Raw genomic sequence first — 18,948 nt, 5'->3', positions numbered from 1 at the left:
TGAAATTTGCGCCAAGGTTACTTTAACGAAGGGTAAAACTTCATCTGAGGTAAATCTATCCGAGCTGTGTGGTATTCGCAAACGAAAGATGAAATTAAAATTCGATTTAATTTGTAAGTCACATTTATTTCTATTCAGTTTTATGCGTTACGATTTAGTTCGACGTGCAAATAGTATTCATTCAATGAAATTTTGTTTTCGTTCACACATCATCGCTGTCTTTTGCACTAAAATAAAATGGTTTTCCAAACCACTCCTCGTGCTCTTCAATGAACTCGGCAAAGATGTCCAAAAACTTCAGCAATAGTTTGAGCTTCTCGTCCGACATTGTGGTGGCGGAAAGAAATTCCGGTAGCTTCACTATCAACCGAGCCAGATGAATCGCCCCGTAAATCATCGACGGTTCGGCCGGGGCGTTCGAAGGCAAGATACGCCACCGGAACACTTCATCCAACACTTCTTTGGCTTCCCGCGATATGGTAACATTCTGTGGCAAAACGGTGCGCAGAATGTTCAAGCTGGACCCGAACGGCGACAGATTACCGCCGGATTCCGGGGCCACCGACTGTTGGCTCTGCCCGGACTGGGAACCCTGCTGCTGTAGGGCAGCGAAATCGAGCACGAACTCGTTCTCTTCGTTCTTGTGTGATCGCAATCGTCGCCGGCGACGCTCTTCGGCGGAGGCGGCTACGGACGATTGTTCCGAATGTTCACCGACCACTGGAAGATCCGTCGGTGGCGACTCCAGACGGACAGCCAACATATCCAGCGATAGATTCTGCGACGCAATGTAGGTAAACTGCGATAAATTTTCTTCGGCGAGAACAATTTCCGCCTGGGCCTTCTCCTGAGGGTACAGCAGGTAATCCTTCAGCGTGAAGTCGAAATACACACGCAGCCCATCTGCCACCTCCTTGCAAAGTTCCACGTTCGTACGAATTTGTTCGTAGTCCCGCAGCTTTTGCTCACTTCGCAATGCGGAGCTGTTCCGTCGGCGAGACTTCATTTGTTCCTGATGACCACACTCGAACAGCTGGCGGATTGTATAGTATCGCACAAAATCTTCCAAGATTGTCACGACCGGCAACTTGGCCGGTAGCTCTACCCACATATTCTCCACAAAAATTAAATGTTGGTCCAAATCCAGGTGCTTGCGGAACTTGGTGCCAGCTTGCAGATACACTTTTTCCTCTTCCTGTGTACTTTCTACGGAGCTGCTGTAATACTCGTCCATATCTGGAAACAAACATTGAGCGATTGTTAACTGAATACCGGGACGGGTAAAGAAGCTTCCCCTTACCGTCCATATTATAGTCATTGTCATCCCTTCCGAAGCCTCCGTTGCTACAGGAGCTGCCTTCTTCCGACGATCCATGATGCGTTTTTGCGTTCGTGAGGCTTTCGATACGATCGGTTAAACTTTTGGCTCGTTGTTTTTTCCTTTCCTTTCGATACAGGTACGCACCCCTAAATGATAAATTTTGGGTTTAAAACGCTAATGTCGTTTAACTCCTACCCCTGGCTGGTCAATCACTCACTGATATAGTTGCGACTTTTCCGCCAAATCTTTTTGCAGCTGCCGATTTTCTTCGGTATCCTTTAGAATGAAATCTTCACTGACCTTCCGGTCCCAGGAGGAATTCCAGCCCTGGAAGTGAATCAGATACTCCACGATGCGGCGTCCGCGCTTATCTTTACCCTCCGAAACCTCCAGCACCTGCAAAACCATAAAACTCAGCTTGTTTACTTCACTTCATCGAGATTGTGGACGAATCCTAATGTTCTGCGCCTGCGAAACTACCTTCGAATCGTAGAGAACTTTTGCTTTGGTTGGATCCGGTTCGTAGCACAACACCTTTTCACCATCGCAAAATTTGTACTTTGTATTGTGACCGCGTGTTGACACCATGCTCTGTGAATCAATTTTGAGGCCGTTGTAAGTGAAACACTCCAGCTAAGATGAGCAATGAAATGCTTTAACACAGTCGTTGATATTTAATTTCCAAAGCTGAACAGGGAAATTCTATACTGCGTACGCCGTGCAGTGAGTTTTGTCGGTAAACAAACGGCGGCCTTGATCGGCGAGCTGTCAAAACACTGCTGTCCATTTGTTTTGCCGAAGCCGGTAGTGCAGTTCCAGGTCGGTAGTGCATCAGAGCGGATGTTAGCAGTGCATAAGTTTCCTGAAAGGGTTAGCGGAAAAGTAAGGTTACGGCACGACCGCGTGGTGACGCCGAGCTGGAGCTCAGGTCAGACAAATCCTAGCTGCCGCACATCTCGTGCCGTTTGAGACAATCAAGCGGACCACGAGTTCTTGTGTCCTGACAACGGAAGGAATTATCCCTCCCGTGGACGGCGGGTGGACATATGGCTATTATAGCCGGTCCTAAAGGACGAGCCCCTTCATAGGAGTTCGGACAGAGTTGGTACGCCTCTGATTACGTGTAAGGGAACAAATTGTTCGACTTAGCGTAGGAGGATATACCCCGACTCGCATATCGAAAGAAGAAGAAGAAGCCGGTAGTGGACTATGGGCACATTCTTCTGTAAGTCTGGCCATTTATATTATTTTTCATTTGAGTAAAAACTAATCAACGATCATTTAAAAATTGAATTCGGAAAATGTCTTTTTTTTTCATAAAAATTCCATGTGTTTCAACCACACCACCACACTTACCTAGTTTTTCTTTCCATGCTGGTTCCAAAACAACCCCATCCAAATATTGTACAAAATGTTTTTCGCTTTTTATTTTCTCCACAATCATACCTATTCGAGTAATAACATCGAGCTTTATGAACAATCAAGAAAATGAAAATTTTTACGAATTAATACGAAAAGTACTGGGCTGTTAAAGACATTGCTAGGGCAGGAAAAAAACACTCACAACAACTTGTTCAAGCTCATGCTAGTTTCTCTCCCTGGTAAACGTTTCTTGCTGTTGTGCCGTATTGTCTTCTTGTCCTACGTAATTCTTTTACGCGAAGAATAGAATTAGTAAATGGGTTAGTAGATCTTATGCTGCAGGTTTTATGTTTTTTTTTTATTTGTTTTGTAAATATTGTTGTCGTTTATCGCTCGTTTTGTCTTTATTTCCGACACTCACTTTTTTCCGTATTCCCAATTTGTTGGCTTTATTTGAAGCAATCTGGATGCTTCGTGATTGCAAATGCGTATTCAAAAGTGTAAATCCAGCAGCTGGCTTAAGTAATTTTTTACAATAATAATGAAATTTTGATTATAATTTTTGAAATTTCCTCACCAAAACTATTCGATAATTATAGAAAATACCTGATGACCAAAAAGGCAAAGATAGAAATGGTTCAAAATGAAAGCAGCTTTTTAACTGTTCTTTTCCATGTTGTTTTACAGTACACACCGCCATGTTGTTCGTGTAAATTTGTTCGATTTACAAATTTGATTCCTGCAAACGACTTTTCGTGTTAATTATCAGAGGATACATCGTTCGATGGTTGGGTAACCATCGATTAATTATACGCGGGTGAAGGCCAGTGTTACGAATTGTGGCCATTGTTTTTTTTTTAACTTTCACTATACGTCCACTATTCTACGCTACCCTAGCTACTTATCTAACGGTCTATCAATTTTCGAATTCTATCAACGACGTTCGATCGCGCGGGCGGATCACATTCTTTGTGCCATCCGCGGGTCTGTAGTCTATTGTCATTCCATCCAGCATCATCGATGCCCACACACACGTCTGCGGGGGGGAAGAAGGGATGTTTTACGAAGAAAAATGGCTGCTGGGTAACATGCTGAACATTAAACATGGCTTTAGCGAGCTCTAACCATCGGGAGGCGCTCGTTGTAACATTGCAGTTCGTAATATAGTGTAAATAAATAACACGCCATCTTATAACATGCATAACACACACACACGCAAACATACAACCACACACATCTACACATACAAAAAGGCCTACTTCTAGTCGAAAAACGTAACATGTTCGCAAATATATACGTACGTTCCGCAGTAAACACTAGGATAATACTTGTTCTCCTCATCCCCGAACACACCAACCATTTCCGTTCGTTCCATGCACTAAAAATTCTTTTTCTATAACTGTTCATCATACCTACTGCCCCTGGCCTGGCACGTCAACCCATCGGAACCGTAGTTGGTGTAAAACATAATCGAAAAATACTAATTCAACGCCCGTTTCGACTTATTCGCTAGAAAGGGATTCCTTCTTCGTCCGCGTATCTACAGTATAAGCGTATCGTAAATATGTCAAAGGAGGGTTTCGAAGAAGGAAGAAGGGAAGGGGTCCATTAGAAATCCTGGCAAATTGGACTAAGAGTAGATACAGGTAAAACACGCTAGAAAATAGAAGAAAAGAAATTGCGAGCAGTTTGCAAACGCAATCAAAGCTGGACGGCATGTTTCAGAGTGGGAGTAGTTGGGAGTACCATGGAAAGGATAATGGGGAAAAACGGTTCTACTGTTCCATCGGGGTGCTTCCCGAGGTGCTCATTTACTTTCCCTTCACTTTGGTGGCACTGGAGGTAGTCGGTCGCATGAAGCCTCCGGTACGGCGAGCCGCTGCTACTGCTGCGGCTGCCGCCGACGACGCGGCCGATGACTGCTGCCCGACGAGCGCTGACGAGCGTGCCGAAACCGGCGTAGGACTAGCGCCTCCACCAGTGCCCGATCCAGCCAGACTTCCACTGCTGGTGGACTTGCTGCCCGAAGGGAGCCTTCCGCTGGATGGCGCAAGTGAGTGATGATTTTCCTTAAAGCTAGCACTGGCCCCGAGGGATGATTTTGTGGGTGGCTTCCGGGCGACGGCCGTCGGACCGATGCTGGATCCACTCGAGCTGCTACGGCTTGCCGGTGCCCCTCGGTGTCCGATATTGCTCGCCGTGGCCGTGCCCAGGGGACGCTTGGAGGGCGAACTGTTCGCCGAGAGGGTGGTCGTGTGAAGCGCGGACCCAGAGTTAGAGAGCGGTGAAGATTTGGCAGGGGTGCGTAGGGGAGGAGGAACCTTGCGGACGGTATTGGTTGAGACGGCACTGCTCAGCGACGAACGGGACGAGCGAAGGCTCGTACGGGAATTGCTTCGCTCCACGTCCTGCGATAGGCCCGGAGCTGCAAGACGATGGTTTCCAAGCGATCCCAATGAACCTCCCTCGCCGGAAGGGGCCGTACGCCTCATGGACGTCGTCCGACGAGGCAAGAGATTCTTACTACCGGGACTGGAGGTGGTAACCGAGGTGGCCGGTGAGGAAGGTGCCGCCCGAAGCGACCGACTTCGCTCAAGGCTGCTGGCCGGCTGTTGCCCATTTTTCACCATCAACAGACTGGCCATACTCGGGCTGGATCGATGGCCACCGGAAGTTGCGAGCTTGTTGCGCTGAAGACTTCCTCCCGTCGGTACAACGTCCACACTCGTTGCAAGTGACTTTCCACTCGCTGACGTCACTGTAGGCCGTTTACTCTTCGTGTCCGATCCGTAGTCATTGCACGAAGACACACTATCCTTACCCTGGGACGGAGTGTCCGATACAAGGCTTTGCGTTTCCTCGAAACCTTCGTCGTTGAGTTCGTGCGTTGGTGGAGCACCCTTGGCGTTTAGCAGACCATGCTCCTTGGTCGGACTCCATGTTCGTTCCGGTGTAGGAGACTTTAGGCTGCGAATGGCCTCACGCACGTCTTCCTGACTGATGCGGCTTATGGTACGTCCCACTTTGCTTGCTCGGTTCAACACCGCTTCGGCGTGCGTTCTTGGTGAGTCTCGGCCGTGGGTAGCCGAAGGGCTCGATGTCACTGTCGTCGGTGAAGGCGTCGAGGTGGACGAAGATTTCAGTTTATCCTGCCACCGTTTCAACCGTTGTTCCTGTTCCTTGGCACTATCCTTGGTAGTACCGATAGTGGTCGCTCTGGTTCCAGAAACCTGCCCAGTTCTGGTAGTGGTTCCCGAGGGAACCAACAGAGGACTTTGGGCAGCACTGTCCGGGAGTGACTCGGGGGACGGTGAAGCCGTCGTTGTGGTAGCCGTTGTGGTTGTTTCGTTGCCACTACCCGCACCAGCACCCAGGTCAATGGGTCGCTTGAAACGACGCGTTCGACGTGCCGAGGAGAACCGATCGAACTGGCCATCTCCAAGCACCTCGGCACCGAGGGTTTCCGTCGCCGAAGAACCCTTCCCGGAGTCACCGGCCAGCACCAGCGAGTCCTTGGAATCACCGACAGAAGATTCCCCACCGCGGCTGCTCTGATGATGAAGCCGACGGCAAGACGAACCTCCGCTGGATGCGGTAGCGCCACCACCGTTACTCGCTCCGACGTTGACATTCCGCCTGATCGAGGGAGGCGTTTCGATGTTGTCGGAATCGATCTCAATCTTATTGTTTGTCGACTCGTCGTACACGTGATGTGCTCGGCGAGCTCTACGGGGAGGTGGTGCCACGGCCGACGAGGGTGGTGACGTACTGCTACCCGCGTCTCCTGCCCCGACGATCATCTCCGATCCACCCGACGTGGTGCTGGCCGTGCTGGACGATATCGTGGACGGTGTTGCCACGGTATTGCCCTCATTCGGAGGTCGAATGTATATCGATTGCTTTTCGTTGCCGAGCTGCCGGATGTAGATCGATTGCTTGTTGCTTTCATCCACTCCACCGGTGACGTCGTTCGTCGTTTTACCACCGGTTGGCGATGTCGCGGTGCTGTCGGGTAGCGGAGGATTATCCGAACCGCGTCGGATATAGATTTGCAGACGATCCGACGGCGGTCGCTCGCCGAGCGCTTGGATAATGTTCTTTCGCTTGTCCTCCTCCAGGATCGACTGGAGATTGGAGCTGGGATTAGCGCCCTCACGTGATCGTTGCCGGCGATACCGCTGGCCAGCCGCCAACGCGGCCGAGTCTTCACTTTCCGTACTGCTCACGGTGTTGAGCAGAGATTTGCGCCACGTCGACTTATCCGCATCGGAAGAGACCGCACCTGAGGAAAGGTAGAGTTTGCGTTAAAAGAAAACCCAAAGTGCCTCGCGCTATATAAAATGCCCTACCTGTCAAGGCCTCTATCGTGCCAACGACATCCGTCTGCTCGACCGACGTTGCCGGGCGCCAGTTCGGATAGACTCGTTTGTACGTCATCTGCCCACCGAACAGCTGCTGATCCGGGGGCGACGGTGATCCACCACCGCCGTCCGCCGTTGCCACCTGCTGCGAACCGGGCGTGATGATTTTCGGTACATTGGCCGGCTCGGGAGAGGTCACCGTCGGGGGTTTCTCCTCCGGCAGTGGGTCCAGCTTGCTGCCCCGATCGCTCTCGTTGTCCGTTTCGTACGATCGACGGTTGGCGGTGACGCGCTTCAGCTTCTTCTTGTAGTCATCGTTCTGCCGCTCGTCCTGCTCGTTCGCCTGCAGCCAGGACTCGATCTTCTGCCGCCATTCCCTGGAAATTCTGGATCGGTAAGAGAGAGAGCCGCGACCGTGCACGCAACAACCGGCCGGAGAGAGGGTTGCGGTGCAGCAAACGGGCATGGTGTAAAGCGTCATTTGCGTACGTAAGCGAATGATGGTGATGATGCCGATATCGGGTGAGGTGGTCATGAGGCTTAACATTTAAAAGATTGTGCTCCGAAAGGGGTGATAAGAAGGATAAGAATTTCATATCGTCGACAATGTTTGAAATGGAATGTTAAAAGGATAGCGGACAAAAGCAGCAGGCACCACAATAGGAAAGAATAGAGAGGGAGTGAGATAGAGTCGTACCTCGGTTTGTGTTCTTCCACCGCGAGCGGCTTCGATTCGGTCAGTGGTGACGGTGAGCTGGGTCGTTCGCGGTCCGCACCGAACTGGACGTTCAGCAGATCCGGACGCTTCTTGCTGCCACTGCCCGAGCGGGCCCGACGTGCCCAGGATCGATCGAGACTACCATAGGCTGCCGACTTCCGCTCCCGGTTGCTACTCTCGTGCCCGGATGAGCGCAAGAAGTCCATGAGATTACCTTCGTCCTCCTCCGACAGCACGCGACTACGGCGCCTCCGGAGGCTGCCGTTGGGCGTAATATCCGGGGAGGCACATTCATCGCGCATCAACAGTGCGTCGCCATTGCTGTTGAACGATCCGAGCCGTCGGCGGGACATGGCCGGACTGTAACGTAGATCGTACTGTGACGCATCCAGCAGTAGACTTCCTTCCGAATCGGACACTGGTGTTCCGGGTTGGTTAGCTGGAGCGGATGGATAAAAACACACACATATACACAATTAATTACTCTCCTCAGATCAGGTAAAGATCCTCTTACATTGCCTCCTGCGAAGAGTTTCTTCTCGCTGCTTTCGACGTATTAATGCTTGCTCTTCCTGCACCCGTCGCTTCTCGTTGTCCTTGACGGCGTGCTGGAACTTCTCGCTAAAGTTGTGGAATATCTTGAAGCACTCCTCCATCTTGAACGTGCCCACGTCCTCGCAGAAGAACTCCGAGAGCTGAATCCTCATCGCTTCCAACTGCTTCAACGCACGCTGCATCATCACGACATCCTGTTCTGCCGCCTAAAGGACATACAAGAAATGCAAATAAGATAATCTACGGCTAGCTTATTCATCGAGGGTTAACTTACACTGAGGAACTCTTCCATCTGGAACTTGATATCCTCTTCCGTTTTTGGAAGTTCGATTTGTTTCTTAATTTTCTTTATTCGATTATCGATAGCGGTTATCTCGTTACTAATCTGCTCCACAGTCGTCCTGCGCATGGGTAAAGGCAAGGGGTCAGATCCGGTCTATCAAACATCCCCCCCAATCGTGTCTACTTACTTGGTTGCATTCTCCAGCATAGTCAGTTGACACGGGAACTCCAGCAGGGCTGTGTTCTTTTTCTCCGCCTGCAGAGCCACAAAGTGGATCAGGTTCATACCCGGTTTGTTTGCTCGGATATCGGTAAGCTTCTGCAGTGAGGACAGTTTCACACCGGCCGCATTCCCAGCGTACCCTCCCGAGTTGAGGAAGTTCCCTGCCACAACCACCATGTACAGGACTTCCTGAAGGGCTTTATTGTTCATCAGATCTACGAAAGAGGAATTATTTTAATGTCGAATAGGTCGAAGTTAAGGTGAGGAGTAGCTTACCTTCACCAGCGAACAGCATGGCGTTAATGTTAGGCTCCAAGTACATCAGGTTTGCCTTAAATTCTTCCTTCAGTAACATACTTTCGATTCTTAGTTTATAGCTAAAATCAAAACAAAATAGGGTAACAGTTAAATTGTGTACTATTCTGACAGACCAGAAATATGTGGGCACTTACTTAGGCACTTGTACCAGCTGGAGGAGAAACTTTTCCGCATTTCCCAATCGGTTATTGTCGCCATCGAACGCCCGAAGCATCTCCAGCTCGTCCACCTCCGGTAGGAGCTTCAGCAGACCACGCAACTTCTCCGCCCCAATGTCTTCGTGTTCCCCGTTTCGGATCAGCTGAATGATGTCCTCGTTCGACGTCCGGAATTGCTTGAGGAAGATGTTAACGTTCAAGCTGCGCTTCCCATCCAGCAGCGTAATCTCGTTCTCCTTGCGTGACTTGCGCGAGTCGGGAGTGTCCGTTCCGTTGCTACCATCGGCGGAAGTCGACCGGTTGCCCAACTTCGGCGAACCCTGCGTTTGGGTCTGCAGGCAGAACAAGCCTTCCATCTCGTCCCAGTTCAGGTCGGCCATCGGACTGTCCTGATGCGAGTCGGCCACGATGGACCAGATGTTCTGCTTGCCAAGCACCTTCTGGGGTGGAATCTTGTTCCAGTTGATGGTCTTCATTTTCGCACGCGGTACTGGCGTCTCCTGTTGCGGTAGTGGTTTGATGATCTCAACCGGTTCGTCGGGAGTCTTCGAGCGGGCCAACGAACCTCCGCCGGCTGCCTTAACCGAGAGCAGGTTTGGACCGCCAGGGGGGGCCGGCGGTGCCGGCGGAGGTGGACCACCGGCCATGGGAGGCGGAGGAGGTGGTGGCACCCGACCACCTCCCGCAAGCGGTGGCGGTGGTGGTGGCGGCGGAGCTCCAGCGCCGGGTGGTGGTGGTGGCGGAGGCGCCCCCGACAGTGGTGGGGGTGGTGGTGGCGGGGAGAAGGTGGTGCTCGGTGAGGGCTGCAGCGAGCTGCCGATCGAGGGACGTCGTGCCGGACCGCCGCTCAGGTCCCCTCGACAGTGTGGGCAGGTGAAGAACTTCTGTACGCTCGGAGCCCGCAGAAGCCGTGCGGACGCTTCCTTGTCCTCTAGCAATGTAGCACGATGCACAAGCGTTTCGGCCGTGTCCCAGACGATGTCACTGATTTGCTCCTTCGGGTCGATCTGAAGCAGGTGCTGGAGGATGCTTAGAAATGGCGTTGCTTGCGGTGTGCCGGCAACCTGTGCAAACAAACAACAAAATGGACCCATTCAGAAAAGAGAATCACTTCTTAGAACACGCTAAGAAAAGATTGTTTTATTCAGGCAGTATTTGGATTCTATAGTTCCACCATCAATAGTTGACCTTGCTTTCCTTTTGGTGCAAGAAAAGAAGAATCCCATGAGCAAATGGTGCCTACACTAAAGCTAAAGGCGTATACATCTCCAGCGCCTACTAATGAATGTAAAGCCCTGCATGTTAATCTTACTGCAATCTCAGTCGCCGCAGCAGTGCGTTTCAGTTGCATTCAACCTTCCCAGGGAAGGGAAACAGCAGTCGAAAGGGATGTGTTGCACGTTGTTGGCTTATGTAAAATTCATCAAAATCTTCTTTAACTTTTGCTACCGTGCATGATTTCGGGAACCTACCTGTGCTAGAATGGCGTTGAAGACATCAAGATGCGAATTTAGATCGATCCCATCGGGAACCTGGAGGCTCTGGGCTACATCGCATTCCTGCTGCTCGTCGAACACTTCGATCTGGGAGGCGATGTCCGGAACGTTGCTGGCGGTGCGCCTAACCGGAGAGAGTTGTAACAGTAAGTTAGTTAACCATACATCGCTATGGTGTCAAGAGGATTAAAAGTTTTGTTTTCTGTTTCCGAAGGCAACCAAAAAAAGTCCACTCTAGGAAGCGGGATTCCGATGTTCGAAACGAAATACGAAATGGAAGGCCACGGCGGCACGGAGCCACCGTGCGTCCACAGTGGGGTAGGGAAGGAACACATCTACATTTACCACAAATCACGCAATTTTAGTTCTCAACTGTTCGCCAGCCGTATACCGAGGGTGGAGAGCTTCCGACGGCACAGCTCACTTAGCTCCTGTACGATGTTCATAGTGTTATTTTTAGGTTTTTCGTTTTACGCGAACGATGTTTAGTAGGCTCTGGAATGGTTCTAGTTCAATGTACGAAACCGGATACTTTTTACAGATTTTAAAGCGTTGAGCATTAAAGGTCCGCGGGAAGGAGCAACGTAAGTTTTATCACCGAACACGTATTGAGCTACCAAACTGTCATCATAGGTACGATGTCCTTTCGCTTCCCTTACTAAGCACACTGTAATCCTGCCACTTTCCTTCCCTTGTAGTTGCAGATTCGATTTCTTTTTTCGGATTGCGATGGACCAAAATAGTCTACGAGTAGAAAACGACCGAAGGGGATGAGAAAAAGGATGCAGGTCGGACGGAACACGCTTTCGATTATTGGTCCTGGATGGGTTTGCAGCAAGGAATTTCGGGGTCACGTACGGTGGACGGTGGATGTAGTGCTGATTGCCACACACTGTGGTGCCGCAGTCCTTACGGTGACGCTAGGAGCAAACTACTACTACACGCTAGGGCCACCCGACTGGTGCTGCACACCGACGAACCACAATACTATTGTGGATTGGGAGAGTCGCACCGAGGGAGACCGAAGCATTCCAGGACTCTGGGAAGCGGAAACGCCGCAGCATTCTACAGCACTGTATGCGATGCTTTAATGGGCAGTGGATCTCTTTCTGCCCAACGGAAGGGTTCCGTACATTGTACCGAACTATTCGTGGCCGGACGTTGTCGGTGGAGTAATTTTTCATGTACGCGATATTGCATGTCGTAGGTAATTTATACACACGAAATGTATATTTACTGCCGTTTGTTATACTTTTAGGAGGTTACTTCAAACGCATATCCGCGTTTGGGACCAAAATGCGACAGGCGATTAAAACTACGGCATTATTTTTCACACGCGAAAAACATCTGATTACCGATGCGAGCATAAGCGATTGGTGTTTGGTTGAAGTGAGATAAATGCGTACTGCATCGAACATGCCGGTCGCGATGGAAGTCGCGGTAAACGCGATGGAGCACTCGGAGAAAGCCTTAAACCGTGGCTCTCGGCTAGATGATGGCTCTATGTATAACCGCCACAACACACGCGTTCGCTCGAGCACGTGTTGCCGGCGCATGCGGAATCAGCATGGCTCCATCGGCCACATTTCTCTGCTCTGCTGAAATCCCCCCTTTTTTGCTCATACTGCAGATGGAGACTCTCCCAACGTGCTTTGCAAATCATGCTCTTTCTCTTCCTTCGAATTTGTTTGAACGACCTTCACGAGAGGAATCTTCATCGCATCTTGAAAGTCTCGCGATTCAATTTGACAGTTCACGTGTTCGCGTATCTCCAACCAGCTCCAACCTTCCACAAACACCGGCACTTCAGCTTTACCGGCACCCTTTTGATGAGAATCAGTCTGAGGTGGGTGGTTTTTATCACCCCCTTTGGGCCAGTAATGATTCACTGCATATTGACCAACGGTCGATTGTGTCAGTTTGATTTGAACCCCACGTGGCCTAGGGACGTTTGCAACACGCGTTTTACAAGAAAGCATCAATTCTTTGTCGTCTCGTTTTTATTTCTCTTTACACTCTTCAAATCAAATTTCTTCCAACAGTCAAACCACGCCACGCGAAGATGGTGGGCCATTTTGTTGAAGTGTGTTGTGACGATAATTGATCGACCCTACCACCACTATTTGTTTGCATCTTCTTTTACTCCACAACAAACCTTGACCTCCCTCCCTCTCCGCCAAGTTGTGAACTCCTTCCTTTTCTTTTTGATGTCAAGATCGTTCCCTCCATCCAAAGGGGGAAGCTCCAAGTTTCCGCGCCCTTTCGGGGACAAGAAGGCAAGGGAAGGATGAAGCAGAGAGTATTGTTTACAGATTCGAATTCGATAAAAAAGAAATCAATGCAACGCTTCGCTCCTCCACCATCTTATCAGAGCTCGCGCTTTTACAAACGTGACGGGCCAATGGACGGGATTCATATGGCGTCGTTTGGCCTGACCATGATGATGGCAGTTGAGTACCACTGTGTGGTGCCAGAATCCACCGCGAGGTTGTCGGTGTACGGTGATTAGGGGCTTTTATTATTTTTGGGAGGTCTTCTTATCTATCGTACATGCTCCCCGAACGGCGTAGATATGGTGAACAACGGCGCCATCTCGTAGGCCATGTTGAGGTAAGAGCAAAACACAAAAAAAACCAACTGCAGGTTCATACGTCAAGGTAAAAATGAGCACACGACGTTTGTTACATTTGATTGATTATCTCGGTCACCTCGAAAGGACATCAAATGCGCGGAATGTCGTACAAAAATTAAATGCTTTCCATTGGTCTCACTTAACTGCAATGCAAATAGGAGCAAAACCCCAACGTCTATTTGTCACGAATTCACTTCAAAGCTGTAATCACTTTTGCTCGGTGCGTCACTGATTCATTTCCCGTTAGAAAAGTAAAACAATTAATCACTCACGCACCTTCTTATCAAGGACGCTCCGCGGAAGTCCGAACGTGCAACTCCTACACAGAGCGCGGTACTATGTGTTTGTACACTCTACACTTATTGTTGTAAATTGTGATAAAGTCATTCAACGTATTTGACATCACTCCGGGGATCCGCACTTTTCGAGTTCGATTGCTAAATGCACCTTGTTTATCGTCTTCCAAACGGATCTAGTTGTAAATCGGAGGTGGGTGGTTTTAGGACTCACTTTACTACTTCTTCGCCGCAGGACCAAAATATAGGGGACAATAAACCACCCACCGTCCAATTCCGAGCAGGAAGGAACCCCCCATCACAAAGACCCATCGCGGTGTGTCTCCCTAGGCAGCTGGCGATAGCCGTAGCGTTCGCATTGGGGGTTTATAGCTGTCAATATAATCCGATTATCTCGTTGATCTACCTTTACGGTGCTCTCGAACCCGATCGGCTTTCGGCGGCCGTTCGTTTTGTGTATCGAAAAACAATTGGCTCACGTCCGCGACGCGCAGTTTCCGTCGGAGATTGTCAGCACATCAAACGAATATTGGTTCTTATCGTGCTCGGAACGAGGTAGTAAATTGAGGTTCTGCAAAGTGCTTTTGTTCAAACCGCGACACACAACACATTACACTCCCGGTTCCTTTTGGCTTCTGAACTATCGGGCACCGTCGCACGTACGCATTTCGGTTCGAACATCATCATCATCTTCATCGGAGAGCGACGTCCATTTCCATAATCCTTGATGCATCTCGCGATCGCGAAGGGCAATACTCACCTTAAATTATTTAATACTGGTATGAGGTTTAATCCTGCGAGAAAAAATGGTGGCAAAAAAGAATACGTTAGCTCATTCACGTACACAAGTTATATGACAGGCACGAAGTAAATAAAGATTTCCAAGTGTCCTCAATCGATCCGGTGGATTAAGATAGCCCGCGGTACTGCTTGAGATCAGGCGTGTTGAATTGAGTTGCTCAAGAGCTCTATTTCCACTGAATCTTGAATGCATTGCTCCTCCTCGGCTTACCTTCAACTAATTCCTCGTCCTCTAGTTCCTCTTCCAGGGACGAAAGTTCTTGTTTATCTCCATAGTACACAGCGCTGACATCTGGCGTGGTGGCAGTGGTGCAAAAGTCCACCGGTGTACCAAACGATATGGACGCTGCCTGCTGAGGCAGCTGCTGTTGCAACATCACGGCCATCATTTAACCAGGCGCGCAAAACATAACGCGTCCACGTCAAACCCCGTCAAACGATGTGGACACACTGGGGTCCCTCAACTACCAGGCCAACTGATGTTTCACGGCAAAACGAATCTTATCTAATTATTCCCTGGAGTTGATTAAAGTACGATAAGAAGAATTGACTACATCGTGTGTTGATGTGTCCCCACGACTCGCTCCCAAGAGCTCCCAGCAAGTAGCATAGCGAACTATCCTAAATGGTTTCCAACCGTGTTCTCAAGTGCGTTGTCCCGGTTAGGGAACGAACGCGAAGGATTATACCATTACGGCATTTTTTCTGCATTATCAGTGACACACCTTGCCGGTTGCGGTGGGGGAGGATTAACCTGCTTTATTCGCATTCGCAATGTTTTCATCCGATCGGGAAAGGTAGTAAAAGACCGCACCTAGCCTCTCGCATCGAAACTCATCATCGATTTTGTAGATAGTGTGTGCACCTTACCATATCTGCGTTATCAGTTCTATCAGGCTCTTGCGGGCACACCGTTTCTGTATGCGCGGAGTACGTCTGTCTCGCCCTGTTCCATTCGGTGACGACAATACGTCCTCGGCAAGGTCGTACCTACCGAGTAGGTACTATCCCGCTCACGAGACACTTTACCCAACGCGGTCCGACTTTTGGACTCTGCGGAGGCTACCCGGAGTTGGGGAACATTGTCTCGCTAATGATTCTTATCTGGTTGGGCCGATAAAAACGGCCAGTCTGTTTACCCAAAATAATGGACAAAACTGTTCGCAATCAGCGGTTTCTTCTAACCGGTGATTCATTAAGATATCCGGCAAGCGGTCTATTCGATCCGACCTCAAGTTGATGTCCGTAAAAGCTAAACCGTCCATGTGCCATTGGCCCGTAGATTTATATCAATAAGATCTGTAAATGATCGCCTGGACGGGGTTTCCGCGGTCATGCATTACCAACTGTCCAAACAACGTTTACGCCGATCGGGGTGCCTAACAACTCAAATGGACCTGAAATGGGCTGTTCGGCTGCAATAGATCAGTTTGGGTCCCTGGTCCGGTCGAAATCGATATCGGTAGATCGGTTGATTTTTATACGCCAAGGGTAGGAGGATAATCGGCCGGTATATGGAGTTGTCAGACATTCCAAGAATTCGTAGCACCGTTTTTGGAGGCAAGTTCGTGTAACATGTTAATTACACTGCAACCTGGTTTCGCAAGATTTCCAACGAAACGGGTCCACGGTGGCAAATGCTCGGTAATTCCACGTATATTGGAAGGATTTAATCGTGTGCTACCTGCCTGTCCAGACCGGAGTTGGCTAGCATTCCCCGATCGTCGGGCGTTCGGTGAGCCAGTATAATCCTTAAGTGACAAGCACAAATTTATCTTACTCCATTATTTGCCACCTTAACCTGCCACGGATCGCTCGGTTGGGCTTCAGTTGGGTCGGTGGCTTTTTGACAATTCGTAGAACCCTCGAATGGAGCGCCCTGGCGGTGGCATACACGACGATGCATAAGTCATGTATCAGTGTCAAGCCATGCCAATTGGTCTGGCTGTTTTATTGTAAGCCTGTAGAGTAACTGACGATCGCCGCACCAGTTTGTTTTGGGAACCGGTACCACGTTCTAACAAAAGTTCCAAATGCAGGAGAGCAAGCTCATAGGCCTCGGCGAGAGAACCAGTCCGGTGGTTGTGTTAACAACCTCCAGCGTCCTGATAGAAACCGATCTCCAGGCCTCCTCCGTCCAACTGCTATCGCTTGTCTGTCCACCTGCCATCGATACGGTGGATATCGGGGTGTACGCGCGCCGCTGCTACGTGGCTATGGGATTAGGATCAATTTATCACAATTCTCGACTGGGGCAAAATTTTAGTCCGACACGATAGCGATGTTTACGAGCCCTCCGTTGCCGAGGAATTTAAAAGCCGCTAACGTGCTCAGGTGCCATTCTACTTGTGTTTAGCGTCGTTTGCCTTTCGAAGCCGGCACATGATTTATACGACGATAGGGTGTATGGGGACGGAATATATTACGTTTGCAATGAGTCGATTTAAAGAGAGTTTCTTTTTTTTAATTTACCAACTAATCTAAGGAGTTGTCTCAAAAAGCTATTCTTTTAAGGACTTTAGAATCATATATAGTGGGTTCTATATTTATTGAAATGTTTCCCAGTTGGAAATCAAGATTGAACTTGTTTGCAAGCTGGCGTTTTCCTCTTTACATATACTGATGCACAGCTTGCTTGATTTATAATATTTTACATAGCCTACTTATTGCGATATTGTTATGTGCACTACACCTACGTTGTTTTTCAATAAAACATATTATACTTGGCTAGTATTCAATGGATTGATAGCGATCGATACACGATCACAATTCATTTTACAATCAACTCAAACTAGGCCCGGCAATGCAAATTATGAAGTTGATGCACGTATCAGAGCCCATCATGCCCCCCATCTCCTATCAATGTACTCTTCTTATACTTCGGCACGTACATTTTATAAAAAAAGACCGTTTTCGCCAAAGGAATGGTTGTGTGTTATGTAAAACAAAATACTTCACACGAAATAACTTTTCACATGTCCTTTATCCAGATTCTTCCACTTAGGAGTAATAAATCATATTCTTTCCAAAAACGTGCGCAACCTTCCTAAACGGATTTGGTATGATGCGAAAAAAGATGATCACCGATGTGCCGACCGAACGCCATTCTTCCACATATACCCATGGGACGTGTTTGGCATGCGGAGGTTCGCACGCCGAAGGGATCTCCCCGAAAATTGGCGGTTCTGTTACTTTTTTTTCCTGGCCATAAATCTTCTTCATCGGCCAGTGTGTGTGTGTGTGCGTGTGTGATATACTCACCGATAAACTCGTTGCGCATTCGTATCCGATCCTTGAGCGAACCGGCCGAAATGATGACGCAGTTGACGAACGCCAGCAGCGCTATTTGGTACTCGACCGTGGTCGCCTTGTCCAGCTCGGACACGACCAGGTGCAGTCGATATCGTTCGTTTTTGATGGTCTGCACAAAACAAAAAGGGACAAACAACAATGGATTAAGTAAGAGGATAATTCGACGCAAGTGACATTTTGCAAACGTTAACTTTTTGGCGGGAGGTTAAGGAAGGTTAAGAGGTTTTTAATGCGCTTACCTTGTAGTGCTCGAGGGTTTCGATGGCACGCTTGTACCCGTTGGCACTGAAGGCGCAGAGCGTCGACAGGAGCTCGAAGATTTGCTTCTTAACCGTGACATTGTTGGTGTCGAGCGCCAGCCCCAGCTTGTTCACGTAGTCGTTGTTCTCGATGATGTACTCGAGACCGATTCGGGCGTCCATCTTGGCGTCCAGTGGCAGCTATACTCGCGGCGCTCTCGGGATTCTGCGAATGAGTAACGATTGCCCGCCCACGTGGAGCGGGCAGAAGACAGAGGGTGGCGTTAATTATTTTCTAGTTCAATCACGCTTCCCTCTCGGGCTGGTGTTTGGTAGGTTGCTGCCGTCATGACAACACGCATCGGATCGAAGTGCGAGTTGGTGGGCCAATAAATTAGGACCCAGTTAGGGCTCGAAGGGCAACGAAATAGAACCAACACACAGCGGATGACCGCACACGATAGCGTGTCGCGTTCTATCGACATTGCGTGATCTTGCGAGCCCACGCTCACACAAACGGCAGCAACACAAAACGGCGGCAGGGCAGCATAAATAGCCTCAAGTGTGCCGACGACGCCGGCCACGGATGACAAGCGAAGCTGATCACACTAGGGCGAGTCGTAAGTCAATGGACCATGCATAAATCATCGTAAAACATTGTCCTGTTGTCGTTGGGCCCTTTATGAGGTTCTCTTTCTTCTATCTCTCTTTTTGTCCCATGTCTAAGAAGGAATTCCTCCCCGATGTTTATGTTTTTTCAACATCTATAAGAATTTTATATCTGTTTAAAGAATTTATATAGGAAATTGTAAGTTATACAAAATTTAAAATTTATTTCGCCACAAACACAATCTCTTGTTTGTCTTACACACGC

General features: G+C 49.2%; 2 protein-coding genes across 2 annotated transcripts; both read right to left on the bottom strand.

The window, feature by feature from the left end:
* Positions 1–117: 117 nt before the first annotated feature.
* On the bottom strand, positions 118–2,026 carry LOC131272398 (male-specific lethal 3 homolog). Its single transcript, XM_058274117.1, has 4 exons — positions 1,802–2,026; positions 1,539–1,717; positions 1,301–1,467; positions 118–1,236 (listed from the first exon to the last, which is right to left on the bottom strand). The coding sequence occupies exons 1-4, from the start codon at positions 1,907–1,909 to the stop codon at positions 203–205; spliced, it is 1,488 nt and encodes a 495-aa protein (XP_058130100.1). The 5' UTR covers positions 1,910–2,026; the 3' UTR covers positions 118–202.
* Positions 2,027–4,494: 2,468 nt separating this feature from the next.
* On the bottom strand, positions 4,495–18,257 carry LOC131258693 (uncharacterized). Its single transcript, XM_058260062.1, has 13 exons — positions 18,075–18,257; positions 17,785–17,944; positions 14,483–14,516; positions 10,771–10,918; positions 9,275–10,362; positions 9,099–9,199; positions 8,788–9,037; positions 8,592–8,718; positions 8,277–8,523; positions 7,742–8,201; positions 7,033–7,430; positions 5,401–6,965; positions 4,495–5,364 (listed from the first exon to the last, which is right to left on the bottom strand). The coding sequence occupies exons 1-13, from the start codon at positions 18,255–18,257 to the stop codon at positions 4,495–4,497; spliced, it is 5,631 nt and encodes a 1,876-aa protein (XP_058116045.1).
* Positions 18,258–18,948: the final 691 nt, after the last annotated feature.

Source organism: Anopheles coustani, chromosome 3 (assembly GCF_943734705.1).
Source record: "Anopheles coustani chromosome 3, idAnoCousDA_361_x.2, whole genome shotgun sequence".
In the NCBI taxonomy this organism is placed as follows: Eukaryota; Metazoa; Arthropoda; class Insecta; order Diptera; family Culicidae; genus Anopheles; species Anopheles coustani.
This window is presented reverse-complemented; position numbering and strand designations above follow the sequence as displayed.